The 21,073-nt window shown below is 41.6% G+C and overlaps 3 protein-coding genes across 4 annotated transcripts in view; 1 reads left to right on the top strand and 2 right to left on the bottom strand.

Annotated features, from left to right (window-relative positions):
• The window catches only part of LOC129815934 (bromodomain and WD repeat-containing protein 3-like), a 24,933-nt gene extending 13,601 nt beyond the window's left edge, over positions 1-11,332 (bottom strand). Inside the window, exons 1-5 of the mRNA XM_055870150.1 lie at positions 11,162-11,332; positions 10,961-11,019; positions 10,837-10,866; positions 10,590-10,649; positions 90-240 (exon numbers count right to left, since the gene is read on the bottom strand). Coding sequence (XP_055726125.1) covers positions 90-240; positions 10,590-10,649; positions 10,837-10,866; positions 10,961-11,019; positions 11,162-11,195 — 334 coding nt within the window. The 5' untranslated portion in view covers positions 11,196-11,332. The remainder of the gene's footprint in view (positions 1-89; positions 241-10,589; positions 10,650-10,836; positions 10,867-10,960; positions 11,020-11,161) is intronic.
• On the top strand, positions 10,839-21,073 carry LOC129815992 (adapter SH3BGRL-like). Of its 2 annotated transcripts, none has more exons than XM_055870202.1 (4): positions 10,839-11,008; positions 18,782-18,967; positions 19,225-19,305; positions 20,650-21,073. In XM_055870202.1, the coding sequence occupies exons 2-4, from the start codon at positions 18,806-18,808 to the stop codon at positions 20,683-20,685; spliced, it is 279 nt and encodes a 92-aa protein (XP_055726177.1). In that variant the 5' UTR covers positions 10,839-11,008; positions 18,782-18,805; the 3' UTR covers positions 20,686-21,073. The 2 variants fall into 2 exon arrangements, with proteins under 2 accessions (XP_055726177.1, XP_055726171.1); XM_055870196.1 differs by lacking the exon at positions 10,839-11,008 and adding an exon at positions 16,750-17,361.
• On the bottom strand, positions 13,417-16,600 carry hmgn7 (high mobility group nucleosomal binding domain 7). The gene is made up of 6 exons (XM_055870209.1): positions 16,425-16,600; positions 15,544-15,570; positions 15,231-15,260; positions 14,627-14,674; positions 14,330-14,446; positions 13,417-14,133 (listed from the first exon to the last, which is right to left on the bottom strand). Exons 1-6 carry the CDS (start codon positions 16,437-16,439, stop codon positions 14,104-14,106), a joined length of 267 nt encoding a protein of 88 aa, XP_055726184.1. The 5' UTR covers positions 16,440-16,600; the 3' UTR covers positions 13,417-14,103.

Genomic DNA, 21,073 nt, shown 5'->3' with positions numbered 1-21,073 from the left:
GCATCTGTGTAATCAATGATTATGACATTAGTTTGTTTGGTCTTTGATGGCAAGAGAAAGAAACAATGAATGTGGGGGGGGGGGCTCACTTTTAGCTGTGCGAAGCAAAGACTGCCTTCCCAAGCCCAGGAGGGTCTGGACCCCAGGGACGCTAGGTGGGGCCTCCTTGTCTATGAGAGGACCAATCTGCTGGCATACTCTCAGCAGGTAGTCTGCTGGGATGTGCTGGTTCAAGATCACCTGTGGACACATCAGAGAAAACAGTCATCATATAGACCTGTGTGAGCAGAATCAGTAGGAAAATGTAATCAAAGCAACATTAGGGAAAATGTAACTGTTTCTCTAGACACTTTAATATTTGAAATGACTTACATTTACAACCTAGAAGTCAAAATACATCTTTAGTTAGATTTTATGTTCTGCCCCCAAAACTGACACTGGGCAGGGGTGAAAGTGGAGTGTAAGCACAAATGCCACACAAAGTTAAACAGTTGTTTGCCTGTATTAAAGGGATAATCCACCCCATTAAATAAAAATCATGAAACTCCTGTCCATTTGGTGAAAACCCATGTCCTATCAGTGAGTAAAATAAAACAATTCCCATGATTTAACTTTAAGTAGTCCGTCTGTGAAATCAGGAAATTGTGTAGGAACGCGTCATAGCTACATGATTCTCGTCACTGGAGATAGTGTGTTATCCCCTATCACAAAGCGCTTAAAACAATTACCTGCCCCAGAGATGGTCAAATCAGCCAACAGATGGTATGGGCATACTGTCTAGAACACATCCATCCGTTTATAATCGCCATGACCAAGTACATATATTTTGCTTAGATGTGCTCAATCCAAACAGTGTACCAAATTATTTTTAGGGGATCCTGAGTGGCGCAGCAGTCTAAGGCACTGCATCGCAGTGCTAGAGGCGTCACTACAGACCCGGGTTCGATCCTAGGCTGTATCACTACTGGCCATGATCGGGAGTCCCATAGGGCGGCGCACAATTGGCCCAGTGTCGACCTGGTTTGGCTGTCATTGTAAATAAAAATTTGTTCTTAACTGTCTTGCCAAAATGTATTTTTTTTTTAACCTTTATTTAACTAGGCAAGTCAGTTAAGAACAAATTCTTATTTTCATTGACGACCTAGGAACAGTGGGTGCCTTGTTCAGGGGCAGAACGACAGATTTTTACCTTGCAAGCTCGGGGAATCGATCTTGCAACCTTTCGGTTACTAGTACAACGCTCTAACCACTAGGGTACCTGCTGCCCCACAATTAAATAAAGGTTACATTTAAAAAATATTCTTCTATGATATCATGGCGGTCCGCAAATAATTGTTTAAGTGCATGCTGCCACCTACTGTGCTGCAATGTACGATAAATCATGATCTGCCGAAAATAAACGAATAATTCCCTAATAACTTCACCGACAGTAGCTCCACTTACTACAGAAACATCCAATCGGTTTTACGGCCTCTGCATATGATACATCATGACTGATCCTATATCTCTATACCTCTCTCTGTACCTGGCATTCAGTAAATGCTGCACTGTGTTCTCCTCCACAATTACAGCACTAACCTTCACATTGCTTCCTCAATCATTATAATCATGTGCCCCTCCACACTTGGCACATATTTTCTTTCCTTAACACTGAGCAGCTACATGTCCCATTCTTTAGCATTTTACCAAATTATTCAACATATTTTCTCCTTCAAGTACCATCTCGCAATGCGCGTCTGAGAAATTTGCGAAAGGGCCATTGTTGTTTTAGCAAAGTAATTTGCACTCACATCTGGGCAGGGGCAAACTGCAAGTTGAACTCAGTGAGAATCTCCTATATTGATAGTGCAGTCTGTTTAGGTGATTTTAGACTACTTCATATGCTGATATTGACTTTGGTATTATTATGTGTAGCTATGTTTGCTAGCCACCCCAGAGAGAGAGCATTACATTGTGGGTTTCGTAGTCGACTTGAGCTGGAACATCCCCTCCTGTACCTTCTGTTCACCCACGACTGCGTGGCCACACTTGACTCCAACACCATCGTTAAGTTTGCTAATGACACGACAGTGGTTGGCCAGATCACCGATCAGACAGCCTGTAGGGAGGTCAGTGAGGTGTCAGGACAACACCTTCTCCCTCAACGTCAGCAAGACAAAGGATTTGATCATCGACTACAGGGAACGGAGGGCAGAGCATGCCCCAATCTACATTTAAGGGGCTGTAGTGAGAGCTTCAAGTTCCTGTGTCATCACTAAGGAATTATCATGGTCAACACACACCAACAGTCGTGAAGAAGGCAATATCTCTTACCCTTCAGGAGGTTGAAAAGATTTGGGAAGGGCCCTTAGATCCTCAAAAGTTTTACAGCTGCACTATTGAGAGCATCTTGACTGGCTGCATCACCGCTTGGTATGAGACACACTTGGCATTCGACCACAAAGCCTACAAAGGGTAGTACATATGGCCCAGTACAGCAGCGGGGCCGAGCCGCTGCCATCCAGGACCTCTATAGGAGTACCAGAGTCATAATACCCATAAAACCTAGCGGTCAAACAAGGAAATGGTTCCTGGAAGGGCTCTGAGGAGAAGATGGCGGAAAGTGAGAATGAGTGTGTTACAGTGGCGAAGAAAAAGAGAAACAAGAGATGTAAAGCTGTGTTGGAAAATAGGAAACCACTAGATGTTTTTTAGTGAGGGTTTTGGATCAATGCTACTTAGGAAATCCATTTAACATCTCCAGGAAAATCTGGAATGTGTTGGAGGAAAGTGTGGAGTCGGTGAGGGTCTCAAGAAGTGTTCTTATTTAGATTTTTCGTGTGTGTCTGCGGAGCAGAAGAAGCGTGTTTTAAGACTCAAAATGATATCGGAGTGGAATGTTTCCTGTTTGGATTTTCATAGCCGGGCACCTATCATGGGGGTTATTTCTGGGGTGGCACAAGCAGTAAAAGCAGAGGATATAACTGAAGACATTGATGGAGTGGTTGGTGCATGTCGACTGACCTGTATGATGGACGGAGAAAAGAAGTTCACTTAATCCATGCTACTGTTCTTTTATGAAGAGTCTCTCCCTTCTCATATAAAGTTAGGATTCATGAGATACCCTGTAAGAGCTTTTGTGCACAAGCCCCTTCAGTGTCATAAATGTAAAAGATTTGTTCAAGTGTGTGCAGAAGGGAAGAGTTGATGTTGAGACTTGTGTTTTGCGGGTACTATTTATTGAAGCTGCCAGTTGAGGACTTGTGAGGTGTCTGTTTCTCAAACTAGACACTAATGTACTTGTCCTCTTGCTCAGTTGTGCACCGGGGCCTCTCACTCCTCTTTCTATTCTGGTTAGAGCCAGTTTGCACTGTTCTGTGAAGGGAGTAGTACACAGCGTTGTATGAGATCTTCAGTTTCTTGGCAACTTCTCACATGGTATATCCTTCATTTCTCAGAACAAGAATAGACTGACGAGTTTCAGAAGAAAGTTATTTGTTTCTGGCCATTTTGAGCCTGTAATCAAACCCACAAATGCTGATGCTCCAGATACTCAACTAGTCTGAAGAAGGCCAGTTTAATTGCTTCTTTAAGCAGATCAACAGATTTCAGCTGTGCTAACATAATTGCAAAAGGGTTTTCTAATGATCAATTAGCCTTTTAAAATTATAAACTTGGATTAGCTAACACAACATGCCATTGGAACACAGGAGAGATGGTTGCTGATAATGGGCCTCTGTACGCCTATGTAGATATTCCATAAATATACATTTACAAAAAAGCAGTTGAGCTACAATAGTAATTTACAACATTAACAATGCCTCACTGTATTTCTGATCATTTTTATGTTATTTTAATGAACCATTTTTTTTGTTTTCTTTCAAAAACAAGGACATTTCTAAGTGACCCCAAACTTTTGAACAGTAGTGTATCTACCTCAATTACCTCGTACCCCTGCACATTGACTCGGTACTGGTACCCCGTGTACATAGCTGAGTTATCGTTACTCATTGTGTATTTATTCCTTGTGTTATTATTTATCTTAGTTGTTGGGAAGGGCCCATAAGAAAGCAGTTAGTCAACACTTGTTGTTTACGAAGCATATGACAATTTGATTTTAACTGATTTCCACAATGATTTTCAAATGTTGCTACCAACCTTGTTATAATGACAAAATGAAACATTTTCACAAACAAATATTGTTTTCAGTGTTATTTAACACTGTTTAACACTATTAATCATAGGAATTATTGGTTTGCTCAGTCCCCTCCTGTACTCCTTGTTCACTCATGACTGCACAGCCAGGCATGACTCCAACACCATCATTAAGTTTGCTGATGACAACAGTGGTAGGCCTGATCACCGACAACGATGAGACAGCTTATAGGGAGGAGGTCAGAGACCTGACCGTGTGGTGCAAGGACAACAACCTCTCCCTCAACGTGATCAAGACAAAGGAGATGATTGTGGATTACAGTAAAAGGAGGACCGAGCACGCCCCCATTCTAGTCGACGGGGCTGTAGTGGAGCAGGTTGAGAGCTTCAAGCTCCTTGGCGTCCACAACACCAACAAACTAACACACTAAGCACACCAAGACAGTGGTGAAGAGGGCACGACAAAACCTAATCCCCTCAGGAGACTGAAAATATTTGGCATGGGTCTTCAGATCCTCAAAAGGTTTTACAGTTGCACCATCGAAAGCATCCTGACGGGTTGCATCACTGCCTGGTATGGCAATTGCTCAGCCTCCGACTGCAAGGCACTACAGAGGGTAGTGCGTATGGCTCAGTACATCACCGGGGCCAAGCTTCCTGCCATCCAGGACCCCTGTACCAGAAGTCAAAGACTCCAGCAATCCTAGTCATAGATTGTTCTCTCTGCTACCGCACGGCAAGCGGTACCGGAGCGCCAAGTCTAGGTCCAAGAGACTTCTAAACAGCTTCTACCCCCAAGCCATAAGACTCCTGAACATCTAATCAAATGGCTACCCAAAACTATTTGCATTGTCCCCCCCTCCTCTCTATTATTATCTATGCAGTCACTTTAATAACTCTACCTACATGTACATATTACCTCAACACCGGTACCCACTGTACATAGCCCCACTATTGTTATTTTACTAGTGCTCTTTAATTATTTGTTATTATTATCATCATCATCTCTTCCTTTTTGTTGTTGGTATTTCAGTAAAACTGCATTGTTGGTTAAGAGCTTGTAAGTAAGCATTTCACTGTAAGGTCTAACCCGGTTGTATTCGGCGCATGTGATAAATACAATTTGATTTGGGAAACACACACACTGCAGTTATCTACCAAGGAAATTCTCTTTGATTATAATCACAGCCGTATATATTCCGCCCCAAGCAGACACATCGATGGCCCTGAACGAACTTTATTTGACTCTATGTAAACTGGAAACCACATATACTGAGGCTACATTCATTGTAGCTGGGGATTTTAACAAGGCTAATCTGAAAACAAAACTCCCTATCAGCATATCGATTGCGCAACCAGGGCTGGTAAAACCCTGGATCATTGTTATTCTAACTTCCGCGACGCATATAAGGCCCTCCCCTGCCCTCTGTTCGGAAAGCTGACAACGATTCCATTTTGTTGCTCCCAGCCTACAGACTAAAACAAGAAGCTCCCGCACTCAGGTCTGTTCAACGCTGGTCCGACCAATCTGATTCCACGCTTCAAGACTGCTTCGATCACATGGATTGGGATATGTTCCGCATTGCGTCCAACAACAACATTGACGAATACGCTGATTCGGTGAGCGAGTTCATTAGAAAGTGCATCGGCGATGTCGTACCGACAGCAACTATTAAAACATTCCCAAACCAGAAACCGTGGATTGATGGCGGCATTCGTGCGAAACTGAAAGCGCGAACCACTGCTTTTAACCAGGGCAAGGTGACCGGAAACATGACCGAATAAAAACAGTGTAGCTATTCCCTCCGCAAGGCAATCATTTACATTTTAGTCATTTAGCAGACACTCTTATCCAGAGCGACTTACAGTAGAGTGCATACATTTTATTACATTTTTTACATACTGAGACAAGGATATCCCTACCGGCCAATCCCTCCCTAACCCCTAACCCGGACGACGCTATGACAATTGTGCGTCGCCCCACGGACCTCCCGGTTGCGGCCGGCTGCGACAGAGCCTGGGCGTGAACCCAGAGACTCTGGTGGCGCAGCAATCAAACAAGCTAAGCGTCAGTAGAGACAAAGTAAAGTTGCAATTCAACAGCTCAGACACGAGAGATACAGTGGGGCAAAAAAGTATTTAGTCAGCCACCAATTGCACAAGTTCTCCCATTTAAAAAGATGAGAGAGGCCTGTAATTTTCATCATAGGTACACTTCAACTATGACAGACAAAATGAGGGAAAAAAATCCAGAAAATCACATTGTAAGATTTTTAATGAATTTATTTGCAAATTATGGTGGAAAATAAGTATTTGGTCACCTTCAAACAAGCAAGATTTCTGGCTCTCACAGACCTGTAACTTCTTCTTTAAGAGGCTCCTCTGTCCTCCACTCGTTACCTGTATTAATGGCACCTGTTTGAACTTGTTATCAGTATAAAAGACACCTGTCCACAACCTCAAACAGTCACAATCCAAACTCCACTATGGCCAAGACCAAAGAGCTGTCAAAGGACACCAGAAACAAAATTGTAGACCTGCACCAGGCCGGGAAGACTGAATCTGCAATAGGTAAACAGCTTGGTTTGAAGAAATCAACTGTAGGAGCAATTATTAGGAAATGGAAGACATACAAGACCACTGATAATCTCCCTCGATCTGGGGCTCCACGCAAGATCTAACCCCGTGGGGTCAAAATGATCACAAGAACGGTGAGCAAAAATCCCAGAACCACACGGGGGGACCTAGTGAAGGACCTGCAGAGAGCTGGGACCAAAGTAACAAAGCCTACCATCAGGAAGGGCATTGAAGATGAAACGTGGCTGGGTCTTTCAGCATGACAATGATCTCAAACACACCGCCCGGGCAACGAAGGAGTGGCTTCGTATAAAGCATTTCAAGGTCCTGGAGTGGCCTAGCCAGTCTCCAGATCTCAACCCCATAGAAAATCTTTGGAGGGAGTTGAAAGTCCGTGTTGCCCAGCAACAGCCCCAAAACATCACTGCTCTAGAGGAGATCTGCATGGAGGAATGGGCCAAAATACCAGCAACAGTGTGTGAAAACCTTGTGAAGACTTACAGAAAACGTTTGAACCCTGTCATTGCCAACAAAGGGTATATAACAAAGTATTGAGATAAACTTTTGTTATTGACCAAATACTTATTTTCCACCATAATTTGCAAAAAAATTCATTAAAAATCCTACAATGTGATTTTCTGGATTTTTTTCCCTCGTTTTGTCTGTCATAGTTGAAGTGTACCTATGATGAAAATTACAGGCCTCTCTCATCTTTTTAAGTGGGAGAACTTGCACAATTGGTGGCTGACTAAATACTTTTTTGCCCCACTGTATGTGGCAGGGTCTACAGTCAATCACGGATTACAAAAAGAAAACCAGCCCCGTCGCGGACCAGGATGTCTTGCTCCCAGACAGACTAGATGACTTCTTTGCTCGCTTTGAGGACAATACAGTGCCACTGACACGACTTGTTACCAAAACCTGCGGACTCTCCTTCACTGCAGCCGACGTGAGTAAAACATTTAAATGTGTTAACCCTCGCAAGGCTGCAGGCCCAGACGGCATCCCCAGCCGCGTCCTCAGAGCATGCGCAGACCAGCTGGCTGGTGTGTTTACGGACATATTCAATCAATCCTCATCCCAGTCTGCTGTTCCCACATGCTTCAAGAGGGCCACCATTGTTCCTGTTCCCAAGAAAGCTAAGGTAACTGAGCTAAACGACTACCGCCCCGTAGCACTCACTTCCGTCATCATGAAGTGCTTTGAGAGACTAGTCAAGGACCATATCACCTCCACCCTACCTGACACCCTAGACCCACTCCAATTTGCTTACCGCCCCAATAGGTCCACAGACGACACAATCGCAACCACGCTGCCCTAACCCATCTGGACAAGAGGAATACCTATGTGAGAATGCTGTTCATCAACTACAGCTCAGCATTTAACACCATAGTACCCTCCAAACTCGTCATCAAGCTCGAGACCCTGGGTCTCGACCCCGCCCTGTGCAACTGGGTACTGGACTTCCTGACGGGCCGCCCCCAGGTAGTGAGGGTAGGTAACATCATCTCCACCCCGCTGATCCTCAACACTGGGACCCCACAAGGGTGCGTTCTGAGCCCTCTCCTGTACTCCCTGTTCACCCACGACTGCGTGGCCATGCACGCCTCCAACTCAATCATCAAGTTTGCGGACGACACTACAGTGGTAGGCTTGATTACCAACAACGACGAGACGGCCTACAGGGAGGAGGTGAGGGCCCTCGGAGTGTGGTGTCAGGAAAATAACCTCACACTCAACGTCAACAAAACAAAGGAGATGATTGTGGACTTCGGGAAACAGCAGAGGGAGCACCCCCTATCCACATCGACGGGACAGTAGTGGAGAAGGTGGAAAGTTTTAAGTTCCTCGGTGTACACATCACGGACAAACTGAATTGGTCCACCCACACAGACAGCGTTGTGAAGAAGGCGCAGCAGCGCCTCTTCAACCTCAGGAGGCTGAAGATATTCGACTTGTCACCAAAAGCACTCACAAACTTCTACAGATGCACAATCGAGAGCATCCTGTCGGGCTGTATCACCGCCTGGTACGGCAACTGCTCCGTCCACAACCGTAAGGCTCTCCAGAGGGTAGTGAGGTCTGCACAACGCATCACTGGGGGCAAACTACCTGCTCTCCAGGACACCTACACCACCCGATGTCACAGGAAGGCCATAAAGATCATCAAGGACAACAACCACCCGAGCCACTGTCTGTTCACCCCGCTATCATCCAGAAGGCGAGGTCAGTACAGGTGCATCAAAGCAGGGACCGAGAGACTGAAAAACAGCTTCTATCTCAAGGCCATCAGACTGTTAAACAGCCACCACTAACATCGAGTGGCTGCTGCAAACATACTGACTCAACTCCAGCTCACTTTAATAATGGAAATTGATCAAAAATGTATCACTGGCCACTTTAAACAATGCCACTTAATATAATGTATATACTGTACTCTATATCATCTACTGCATCTTGCCATCTTTATGTAATACATGTATCACTAGCCACTTTAAACTGTGCACTTTTATGTTTACATACCCTACATTACTCATCTCATATGTACTCGATACCATCTACTGCATCTTGCCTATACCGTTCTGTACCATCACTCATTCATATATCTTTATGTACATATTCTTTATCCCTTTACACTTGTGTGTATAAGGTAGTAGTTGTGGAATTGTTAGGTTAGATTACTCGTTGGTTATTACTGCATTGTCGGAACTAGAAGCACAAGCATTTCGCTACACTCGCATTAACATCTGCTAACCATGTGTATGTGACAAATAAAATTTGATTTAAATTTGAATCACCTTCCTTCTCCCAGCTGTCTCAAATAGTAAAGGCTCTGCATACTAGGTTCGGTTTGCGCCTAGCAGAACTCGGCTGTGCTAAGTGAACATTTGTGCCTTGTATACGCCCTTCAAATATTAAAAGACCTTCGCTTGAAAATTTTGAAAAAAGCTGCAATAGTGTCGTTTGTCCATTATGAGACGCCCTAGCTAGTATAGGCCTAATTAATCAAAAATAACTCAAGAAATCTGTCATTCATTTTGACGTTTTTGCAGAGCTCTTAGTTGCGCAATTTTACATCTAGCTAAGATGTTTGGTGCAGTATTTCTCAAGTGAAAAAACGTGCATGAAAACGAGTTCTCACTCAATGACAAACACTTAATTGAATAATCCCCACTGTTGACCAATCTCTGAAAAAGGGGCCTAGATTTCCCTGACCGAACTTCTGCTGCGTTCAAAACAATTGGGAGCTCGGAACACTCAGACTACCGAGGATTCAAAACAACTGGGTACTTGGAAAAAAACGAGCACCGATTGGGAAAATCGTTTTGTACGGTCAACAAACTCGGAATTCCAAGTCAGGAAATAGGGCATCTTTCTAGAGCTGCGACCTAAAAACCCCTAACGTCATAATGTTCCCTACTTTGTTCTGAAAGCACCATTCGGTTTGCCTCGAAAAAAAAGTGTGTCCTGCGCACGAACAGCCGAAAAAAAACCTTGCCGATACCAAAACGTCACAAAATGTCGTCATAATATATGCAAGAATTGTTTCGGAAGAGAAGCATGCGGACGCCTTAACTGCTATTTCATTGGCTGTCTGGTAAGATGGACGTTTCCCAAGCCTTTGTACAGCCTCAATCTGTTTACCCCTCCTCTCTGCCCACACACAACACGGCTATAATTCCTGACCAAATATTAATTTTAAGTAATCAAATGCCGGCTTTTACTCAAACGCATAGATGGTTTAAAAATAACTATCATCCAACTGAACCAAAACATTTGAAAGCCGACAAAATATTGATATACAAATGTATTCTCGCAATCAAAAGTTACACGATTGATTGGATAGCCGGTTATGAACTTATTATAATAACACTCACCCAGTCTTGGAAGTTTCGTTTGTATTGTTTGCCGTCCCAACTCCATCGTTTCGGGATCAACTAAACGGAAGACACGCGGTTAGATAAATGCATCAAAACTCAATAAATACAATAATGCATTTGCCGTATTGTTCATGCCTCTATCAATAACAAAGTACACCATACCAATAAAAGTAGAAAGCGCCCCAATATCGCGGAAACGAGACCTGGGAACAAGCTAATATAGACGAGAGCGGGCGCAGCTTACCTCATACTCTTCCAGTTCCTCAACCAGGATCTATGGAGAGAGTTGCTAGTCTTTAGCACACATTGCGATATTTAGACAGATAGCAATTGTAGTTAAAGTTATTGATATAACTTGTCATTCCTACCTGTGCCGATTTTTTACACGGTCCCGACTGGAGAAATCTGGCAATGAGGTAATACAATTCTGAAAATAGAGAGGCGCATTATTAAGCCATTCAATAGCTTGCTATGCTAACTACTAGATAGCTAGGCTAACTGACTCAAGACCTAAACTGTGTTTGCGTTAATATTTTAAATAGAGAAATAGCTAGACACTTAACACTCACCAGCTTCGATTTGTGAACACTGTTCTTCTGCCATCACTTGATAAGAACATCGACATTTGATTCACTAATGTTTAGGTGTATTTGGAAAATAGCCACTTGAATTGCTTCCCAGCGTTTGGCCTTTTCCTTTCTCAAGCTATCTCACAGCTTTGTTAGCGCCCTCCCGCGACCAATGACAGCAAATTTGCAATTCCAGCACGAGCCACCTGGTGGCCATACCACCTGGTTTTGGTGAGGAGGTCATACCATATAGTGGGTCATACAGTACTAGGCCCGGTTTCCCAAAAGCATCTTAAGGCTCAGTTCATCGTTATGGTTCTAAAGACTAATTTATCCTTAAAATGCATTTGGTTAATCGAGCCCAGGACAGAGACCTTTTATTGAGGACATATTTGTAGATATCAAAGTTGTTTTCATCGACCTCAATTTATTTGTCTGAGAGTAGAGCATATTCTGGGGTATTGAGATTGTATATTTGAAATGACAAACAAGTAAGGCCTATTATATTCTGCTGATGAGATTTCATGGATGTTGATCTAATGTTTTGCCTTCACTTTCAGACTATGTACTTCCAAATATAAAAATTGAGTTGCAACTTGCAACTATAGGGTTATTTTCAGACAAGCACAAAACTTACCATATGGCAAAAATAATGCCCTTGCAATGGGTACTGCCAAACACTACTTAGGCCTAGTTAGAGCAAGGTTACCAATTTGCAAGTCAAACAATTTTTATGTTTAGAGCTGAAAAATTGCATGCTTTTGCAAGACAGATAATCATGTCTTTGTGGTAATTTGTAGGCTCTATACAAGTAAGCTGGCATGATACACTATATATAAAAAAAATAATGTGGACACCCTTAAAATTTGTGGATTTGGCTATTTCAGCCACACCCGTTGCTGAAAGGTGTATAAAATCGAGCACACAGCCATGCAATCTCCATAGACAAACACTGGCAGTAGAATGGCCTTACTGACGAGCTCAGTGACTTTCAACGTGGCACCGTCACAGGATGCCACTTTTCCAACAAGTCAGTTCGTTAAATTTCTGCCTTGCTAGAGCTGCCCCGGTCAACTGTAAGCGCTGTTATTGTGAAGTGGAAACGTCTAGGAGCAACAACGGCTCAGCCGCGAGGTGGTAGGCCACACAAGCTCACAGAACGGGACCGCCGAGGGCTGAAGCGCGTAAAAATTGTCTGTCCTGGGTTGCAACTCCGAGTTCCAAACTGTCTCTGGAGGCAACGTCAGCACAATAACTGTTTGTCTGGAGCCTCATGAAATTGATTTCCATGGCAGAGCAGCCGCAGACAAGCCTAAGATCACCATGCACTTTGCCAAGGGTCGGCTGGAGTGGTGTAAAGCTTGCCGTCATTGTACTCTGGAAACGCGTTCTCTGGAGTGATGAATCACGCTTCACCATCTGGCAGTCCGACAGGCGAATCTGGGTTTGGCGGATGCCAGAACGCTACTTGCCCCAATGCATAGTGCCAACTGTAAAGTTGGGTAGAGGAGGAATAATGGTCTGGGGCTGTTTTTCATGGTTCGGGCTAGGCCCCTTAGTTCCAGTGAAGGGAAATCTTAATGCTACAGCATACAATGACATTCTAGACGATTATGTGGTTCAAATTTTGAGGCAACAGTTTGAGGGCCCGTTCCTGTTTGAGCATGGCAATGCTCCTGTGCACAAAGCGAGGTCGATACAGATTTTTTTTTTCAAGATCGGTGTGGTAGAACTTGACTGGCCTGCACAGAGCCCTGACCTCAACCCCATCGATCACCTTTGGAATGCTGACTGCGATCCAGAACTACTCGCCCAACATCAGTGGCCAACCTCACTAATGCTCTTGTGGCTGAATGGAAACAAGTCCCCCCAACAATGTTCTAACATATAGTGGAAAGCCTTCCCAGAAGAGTGGAGGCTGTTAGAGCAGCAAAGGGGGGACCAAGTCCAAATTAATGCCCATGAGTTTGGAATGAGATGTTTGACGAGCAGGTGTCCACATACTTTTGGTCATGTGTTGTACCTAGGGTCCATTTACTCTAATTTTGAGTTTTGGTCAGCAAATAGTGACTAAGACATTTAGCCAAATCCAGAAAGTTGGTTGCAAAATGCTACCTCTGACCAAAAGTTTTCCATCAGTCATTCCATCAGTCATCAGTCCATCAGCCATTAGTTTAAGATTATTGTTTGTTTATATATGATATGGTAATGATACAGTAATAAGGACATGTAAAGTAATGAGACAGAGAGCAACCTCATGAGGAAAATTCCAATTACTATTTTATTAAATTCCAATTAGACATCCAGAACTTCAGTGGGAACACAACAGATGGCGGCATATTTCAATAAAAAATCCCAACATTTGTTTCAAAAAGCATTAGCGACTTCCAACAAGTCTCTTCTGCCGTTAAAATAATTTGTCATCAAAATAATTTAGAGCAAGATTATTTCAAAAGCAGTTATGCCCACATCATTATTAAGCCTGGAATGTTTTCAATATTTTTTCAATATTTAAATTCCTCTTACAGACATTCACGTTGAAAATAAGTAAACCCCCACAAAGAAAAATCACTGCACATAAAGGGTAAAAATACAACCACCAACAAAAGTGAAATGTTGTGAGTTGGCAAACCTACAATGTGATACTATACCACCTGCAATTAGTCTGCCAGCCAGCATTATTGTTTGAGCTCCCAACAAGGTACCAACACTAATAAAAAAACAAAAACGTAATTATGTTTGCTTAAAAACACTTGATATGACCACTGCACAACAGAACAATCTTCCATATTTAGCTTTGTTTTGTGCTAAAAACCTGTACCAATAATTACAAAATTGTTGATAAAAATATTCCTCTGTTAATAAGGTAATGGAGGTTTTAGGGAAAACACATGAGACTTGGGGGCCATACAAGGGAGGAGATTGGACGAACAGGACAGGTGCTACTCAGTCTTCTCTTCTGGAGTCTCTACCTGTAAGATGACAAAAGTAAGACCGTGAGAGCCATTCAATGTGAGACACTGAGAATCCTGAATGATTCATGTTTTTAGATGGATTTTCCTCCAGAAATAGTAAGATACAACTAACTAAAAACAACATTCTTGAGATAGTACTTCCAATTAAAAATTATAGTCTTATATTAACAATCAGTGATATGGCATGACATACTTCGTCTGTCTTGGTCTCGCCATTTTCAGACTGGGTCTCCTCTTTAGGCTCCTCGACTGCTGCTCCCTTCACCTTCTTCTTGTCTTCCTTCTTCTTGTCATTCACTTCTTTTTCTTTCTGTGGGGACAATTTACATGCATATCTGTCAAATCTTCTCTGCCTGGAACCTCATAATGATGTAATTGTCTAGACACTTAATATGGGTGTGAATGTGTCGAAAAGACAACATGACATGCTAAACACCTGACATGCATAATTATATTGAATGAGTAGATGTTGAAGACAGGTAAGTATTACTTTAGCTGGCTTTTTTGGTTTTGGTGCTGGTTTGGGAGGGGCTGGTTTCTGAAAAATACAGAAGGAAGAGTATATTGATACAATAGATTCTCAAAGCAATGCATTGCATACCATGAAACAGAACAAAAAATATATACGTTATCAAATGGTTACCCAGACTATTTGCATTGCCCCCCCCCCCTTCTACGCTACTGCTACTCTGTTACTATCTATGCATAGTCACTTTAATAACTCTACCTACATGTACATATTACCTGAATTACCTCGACACTGGTGCCCTTGCACATTGACTCTGTACCGGTACCCCTTGTATATAGCCCCGCTATTGTTCTTTTACTGCTGCTCTTTAATTATTTGTTATTTTACCTCTTACTTTTTTGGGGTATTTTCTTAAAACTGCATTGTTGGTTAAGGGCTTGTATGTAAGCATCTCACTGTAAGGTCCACACCTGTTGTATTCGGCTCATGTGACAAATACAATTTGATTTGATAGTTGAAAAGAAGAAAATCTATTTTTAGTTAAAGGTTAAATAGTTGTAGTGCTGATGCCTATGTACATATTACATTTCCAAAAGGTAGCTTTAAAGAAACAAAATGTACTCACCGATGACAACCGTGCAGATCTCCTTGAAGGCTAATGTAAGAAAAGAGAATAATATTACTCAATCAAAGGTGTGTGAAAACATTTTAAAAGGAATTGAATGATAATGCAGACAATTTAATATTTCACTATTTCAGGAATGCATTATACTTTTCAACAAATTTAATATTTTCAGGTTTTTACGAGCAAATAAGGTGATAAAATCATCACCAATAATCACTAGTGATGATTTTAATAATGGTGAAGATTGCAACCTGTAGCCTATTCTACAAGGGTGATATTCATGTGTGTGTCTTTGTGTGTGTGTATCACTTACCTCCTCCTTGACATCTCCATCGGCTCCCTGCAAAATGTATGAAAAAATATATTACTCAAAATGATTGGAAACAATAGCATGCATATCTAAAACATAATATATATTGCTGAATATTTAAATATTGTCTAAAATGTGTAATTGCAAGTTCACAGAAACTTAGCCACTTGCAAACATTGGCAATAGCCTACACTTGGCCTATACAGCCAGCCTCTACTCATTCTAGATTTGCGCTTCATATTCTATGCGTTGAGTAGAAGAAGCAGTGGACCTGGTAATTTTTTTTTCAGTGGGACATTAGTCCTCATCTGTTTTCACCAAATGTATTTTAGGGGGAGGGGCAGAATCAACTGTGTTCCGCCCCCTGGCGATAAGAAGGCGCAATAGCACCCATTTAACGTGAACAAAGAAAACATTAAAATGATCCTTTTTGCGACGGTCTTAGAATTAAATTATATTGGGGAAGAAAGGAAGAGTTTTTACTTTATTTTTCTGTACCCTTTACATGCAGATTTACACGGTCGAACTATCAAAAGGCACCCGTTTTGTTTGGCTGTGTTCGCGATGTGGGTAGGAACTGCAAAGCATGGCTGCTTGTGGTTTCAATAGCATGGAGATCCAGCTTGACTTCAGACCAGACAGAAGATTGTGTGCGCCTCTCAAGAAATCCCTCAAAACATTCTAAATTCGGCTAAATAAGACGCTCTTTGCAAACCAAAAAAATCTAATAATTATATCAAATGATTTTTTTGCAAGAGTGAACATAAATACATACGTCAGATTTGTATTTAATCTCCGTTGTCTCGAAGGCTTCATAATATCAAGACTGATTTATACAGGGCAAAAAGTATATCCGCATACTGTAATCTAGGCTCTCTACATACCTTTCTCTTGGGCATGTTGAATTTGTAGGTTTTCTTCTTTAATAGAAACTAAAGATATAGCTATATTTTGTGATTCAGAGTTCACAGTTTGCAGAGACTGACGTCTTCTTATTAATACTGTAGTAAAGATACAGCACATTAAACCCAGTGGTTGGATAGGGGTGGGGGTAGGTGCGGCTAAATGTTGACTGATGTTATGCTTGGCCAATCAAAGGATGGCACAAGGTGTCACAAAAGAAACAGATTTTCAATGTAGTTCATTTACGCGCGAAATTCCTAGGGAAAGTGAATGACGTGTTTATCATTTGTAACAGCTTCCCTATTCACGGACTGGGGCAAGAAAATATAAGAAATCACAGACGTTAATGTTTCAATTTTGCTTGCATCCATGCGCTTAGTGTTGAACAGCCACCATTAGATGAAATCATTAAAATATTGGAAGACAAAATAGGCTATTCTTAAAAAGAAAAACAATGCCGCCAAATAATCACCCGGATTTTTGATAGGGCTATAACGTTATTCTCTTATCAGACAGGTTTAGGCCTACATTTTGTAGCTAGTAGGTTGTAAACCTATTACTGTATTTTCCTTATGTCAGAGCATATGTCTATTTGCTTTATTTAGTGTATATTTATTAAAAGTCTTACTTTAAATATATGGGAAATGTGTTTATTGGGCTATGTAAATTGGCGTAAGAAATATGAACGTAGTCAAACGCTTTTGGAAATACATTTCGAAAGCACTGGGATAGTGTTCCAAATTGTTTTTAGATATCTGATTTCCATCTGTTGTTACAGAGAGAGAGAGAGTGCGAGAGAGAGAACGAGATAATTTGGAGACGTTGGTGCGGTGTGCACCGTTCACTTGGTTTTTGGGAGTGAATCAAACAGCCATGGTGATAAAAGTCTTTATAGCATCATCCTCTGGATCGACAGCGGTAAGAAACCTAGAGTATTGAGTAAGCTTTGTAGCCATGTCATTTGAATTCGCTAAGAAAATGAAGTCAGTTTATGTTCATTTTCTTAGCGAATTCAAATGACATGTATTTGCATGATTAGGTAGGTGTGGCGGGCTCATACGAGTGTGCTATTGCTCTGTTGTAGCTACGCAGATACTATCATATGAATTAGGCTCTATCGAGTATTGAATTAGCGTCGACATAAACTTGCTTTTGAAAGTTCTGCAAGTGGTGCATGGGATGTCCCAAGCGATAGAGTAGAAGCTGGGACTGACAGCTGCACAAATACACTAGATTCTTTAGGCTTCTCATGCATGACAATGCATATTGTAATGGCCCTTAAACAAGGAGGACCTGCCATTTTGGAGATATTGATTTGTCATTATTGTATTAATTTGCATAGTGTTAATATAGTATTAGCACAATGCTATGATTGTATTGTATCTAAAATGCAGGTACAACACAGTATAATACAAGAGGAGACATAGTCACATATTTGTCTGTAGGAATAGCATTCACTTACTCCTGCTCAAACCCATCTGTGTTGGGAGTATTTTTATGGGTGAGCATGCAGACAAGAATGTTTAGGTGAAGCACTTGGTGAAACATCTCAGATTTTTTCAAGCAACTGTTATAGTCTAAGTGGTGAGGGTGAGGGGTCAGGCTTAATTAGACTCTCTCAGCAGATGTTGACTCCCTCACCACCACCTTCCTCCATTTTCCTGTCCCACCACTCCTTCCCTACATACTGTAAAACAACACTCCTACTGTTGCCAGGGGTGTTCTGGGCCAGAATAGCTGGACAGGATCAGTCTTTGGGCGTCTGAGCTTCATACCTCACCCAATTACAGTACGTCACCCTCTAAAGAATCAGTCAAAAAGCACAATGGCTACAGAACGACTGCCTCAGCCAACCCCTGAATTATCTGGTCTGAAAGACAGATATTATTGCTTACTGTGAATTTGCAAGTCACAACAATGACCATACAGAAATTGTTATGTATACCTAATTGTAAAGCCAGGCGTCTTTGTGTACAAGAGTTGACAACATGTTTCATCTATATTATTTGATGTCATATTCCAAAGTATTCTTCCTCTAATTCTTAACTAAAGTCATGCAGCACAGTTTAGACAGAACATAAGTGGTAGCATGGGAACACTGGGCTCTCATCCTGCTGCCATATTTGGTCTGTGCCTGACTTCTTAGCTGATCCTGGTTGTGGAGAAGCCTTATTGGGTCTGTCTCAGTCCTCAGGCTCTTATGTAGAATGTAGCTTGGCAGCAGAGGCTCTGCAAAGTGAATAGAGGCTTATCTCCCCATATGCCACCCAAACCGTATTATTATTGTATCATTATTACAACAACTCATAGTATATCTATATCCCCTCTCTGCCTGTAGATTAAGAAGCAGCAGCAAGACATCATGGGTTTCCTTACTGTCAACAAGATTGACTTTGAGGAGTGTGACATCGTCACTAGTGAAGACAACAGGAAGTGGATGAGGGAGAACGTACCTGAAGACTTCAGACCAACGACGGGTGTCCCCCTGCCTCCACAGATATTTAATGAAGAACAATACTGTGGGGTGAGTGTTGTACTGTACTGACCCCATCACTGTGTAGTGAAGCTTACTGCCTGGAACTGATGATGAGAGGTCAAAGGACAGTAGGCTTGCAACTGCATAGTGAGTGCCTGGTTAATATTTATTCTGTTCTAATTGAAAGTACACATTCTCAACATACTCTGTGAGAATATTACAGCCCGGCACCTTCTGTAACAATTTGTGTGATAACCTAATGAAACGTACTTAGTGAGACCGCTTCCCTTGTATTGTCATTACAGAACTATGAGGCCTTCTTTGATGCCCGTGAGGAGCACGCAGTGTATGCCTTTTTGGGCCTAACAGCCCCTCTAGGCTCCAAGGTAAAGACAATGGTCTTATGGACATACTCAGTATGTCACCACCACAAGTGACCAGTCCGTTTACTTTTAATTGATTGCTTGTTGTTTTGAAGTGAACCTTACAGTGCTGAATTTGTAGCTTACAAAATAAAAGATGGTCCTAAATTGCCCTCTGGCCCTAGCTGTATACAGCCATTATAAAATGACTGGAATGCTATTTTTGGCCAATGGGTATGTGTGGCCTAATTAACTGTTCTATCGGTTGAGGGAAGAGCGTCACGTAAGAGTGATGACATCTGACGTAAGACAATGATATTCAACCACACAGTTAGACTACAACACAATCAGTGTATAAGTTACATTTGTCCCAAAAATAAGCTCAAAAGCATGTGACTAACACTCATGATATATTATGAAATGTAAATTCATGTTCTGGAGGAAGGTTTTTGTGTTGAACACATGTTTAGTATCTGGTTCAACTGTGGTTTTAGCTTTATATTTAGATTTCTACCTGTAGTACTTCTCTCTGAGGTCTCAGAATGTATGTTAAATGGCCATTATGCAATGACTGAGTTTTAAAGCGGCAATCAGCAGTTGCAACATTAACAAAGTGTTCTCCACTCCTCTGATTCGGTAGAAAGCTGAGGGATGGAGCTAGAAAAATATAACCACTCTCAATTTCATAGACAGTGGTATGGATGCAATGACTGACAATCAATGATACAAAAATTATAGTTTTAACCATGTTTTGAGGCTATATAGTGTTTACTTTCTTTACAAACATTGGAGTAAAACAAGCTTATATTTTGGGTTCCGATGGGGTACGACAATTGATCTAAGCTCATAAGGCATTTATACATTATAATCTTCAAGAATCAACAGGTACATATAATTAATTTATAAGTCCAAAAATGGATGTAGCAAATGCAGATTGCCCCTTTAATGATTGTTTTGCTTTTTGTCCAGGAAAATATAAATACCTCACAAAAGAGGCATGCAATACATATTGATTCGTAATAACAAAGTAGTTGTTGATTCACAATATCATTGTTGATCCTACAGGGACAGAGTAGTTGTGAGTAGTTAATTGTAAGAACTCCATGTTACTTCCAATTCCCAGGCGGTGTTTCCTCTTTTACCATGTATTTCACAGCTCTGTTGCACAATATAGAGGCAATGAATGCTGACCTGCTTTTAAGCTGCAGGTCGAGACTGTTCTGTTGACTACTGTACTATATCATTACAACACTTACACACAATTGTGTTTTTAAAATTACATGAACCTTTTGGTGGAAGCATAATTACAGTTGGTCTCAACCCTGGTTTTGTATCAGTTTCTTAGCACTGTTTTCATACCACCCACAGGAAGCAGAGGCCTTGGCCAGACAGGAGCAACAGTAGCCGTATGGTTTTGGTTAGCGGACCACAGTGCCCTCTCCTGGCGTCTTCCAGTCAGCTCTACAGCAGCCTGCCAGTACACGTCTTCAGACCAATCATAGAGCTTTATTTTGTTGTAAAATGTAACCAGACTGGTATCGAATTGACCAACAGAGCATGGCCAAATGTTGTGTTGTATGACAATGTATTTAAAGTGATAACCTTGTACTGTTTCAATAGTTCAAGCCAATGCTGGGCAGTATCCAGTGTTCAATATGATTTTGAAATCAAGGCAGAATGAGTTCCCAAATACTAGGCATTTAGTAGATCATATAGACATACTTTACACATATGAGAATATTTAATTCAACAAGATATTTTTCATATTTGATAATAAAATAGTGTTACTTTA

This window comes from Salvelinus fontinalis, chromosome 2, assembly GCF_029448725.1.
Source record: "Salvelinus fontinalis isolate EN_2023a chromosome 2, ASM2944872v1, whole genome shotgun sequence".
Lineage (NCBI taxonomy): Eukaryota > Metazoa > Chordata > Actinopteri > Salmoniformes > Salmonidae > Salvelinus > Salvelinus fontinalis.
Note: the sequence above shows the minus strand (reverse complement) of the source record. Positions and strands in the feature narration are given on the sequence as shown.

What these genes read in the sequence shown, in the direction of transcription:
- hmgn7 (XM_055870209.1), bottom strand. An exon ending in ATGGAGATGTCAAGGAGGAG is followed by an intron (nt 15,261 to 15,543) that starts GTAAGTGATACA and finishes TTCTTACATTAG; the next exon opens with CCTTCAAGGAGATCTGCACG. An exon ending in AACCAAAAAAGCCAGCTAAA is followed by an intron (nt 14,447 to 14,626) that starts GTAATACTTACC and finishes TTGTCCCCACAG; the next exon opens with AAAGAAAAAGAAGTGAATGA.
- LOC129815992 (XM_055870196.1), top strand. Translation starts at nt 17,317, where the DNA reads ATGGTGATAAAAGTCTTTATAGCATCATCCTCTGGATCGACAGCG. An exon ending in CATCCTCTGGATCGACAGCG is followed by an intron (nt 17,362 to 18,781) that starts GTAAGAAACCTA and finishes CTCTGCCTGTAG; the next exon opens with ATTAAGAAGCAGCAGCAAGA. An exon ending in ATGAAGAACAATACTGTGGG is followed by an intron (nt 18,968 to 19,224) that starts GTGAGTGTTGTA and finishes TTGTCATTACAG; the next exon opens with AACTATGAGGCCTTCTTTGA.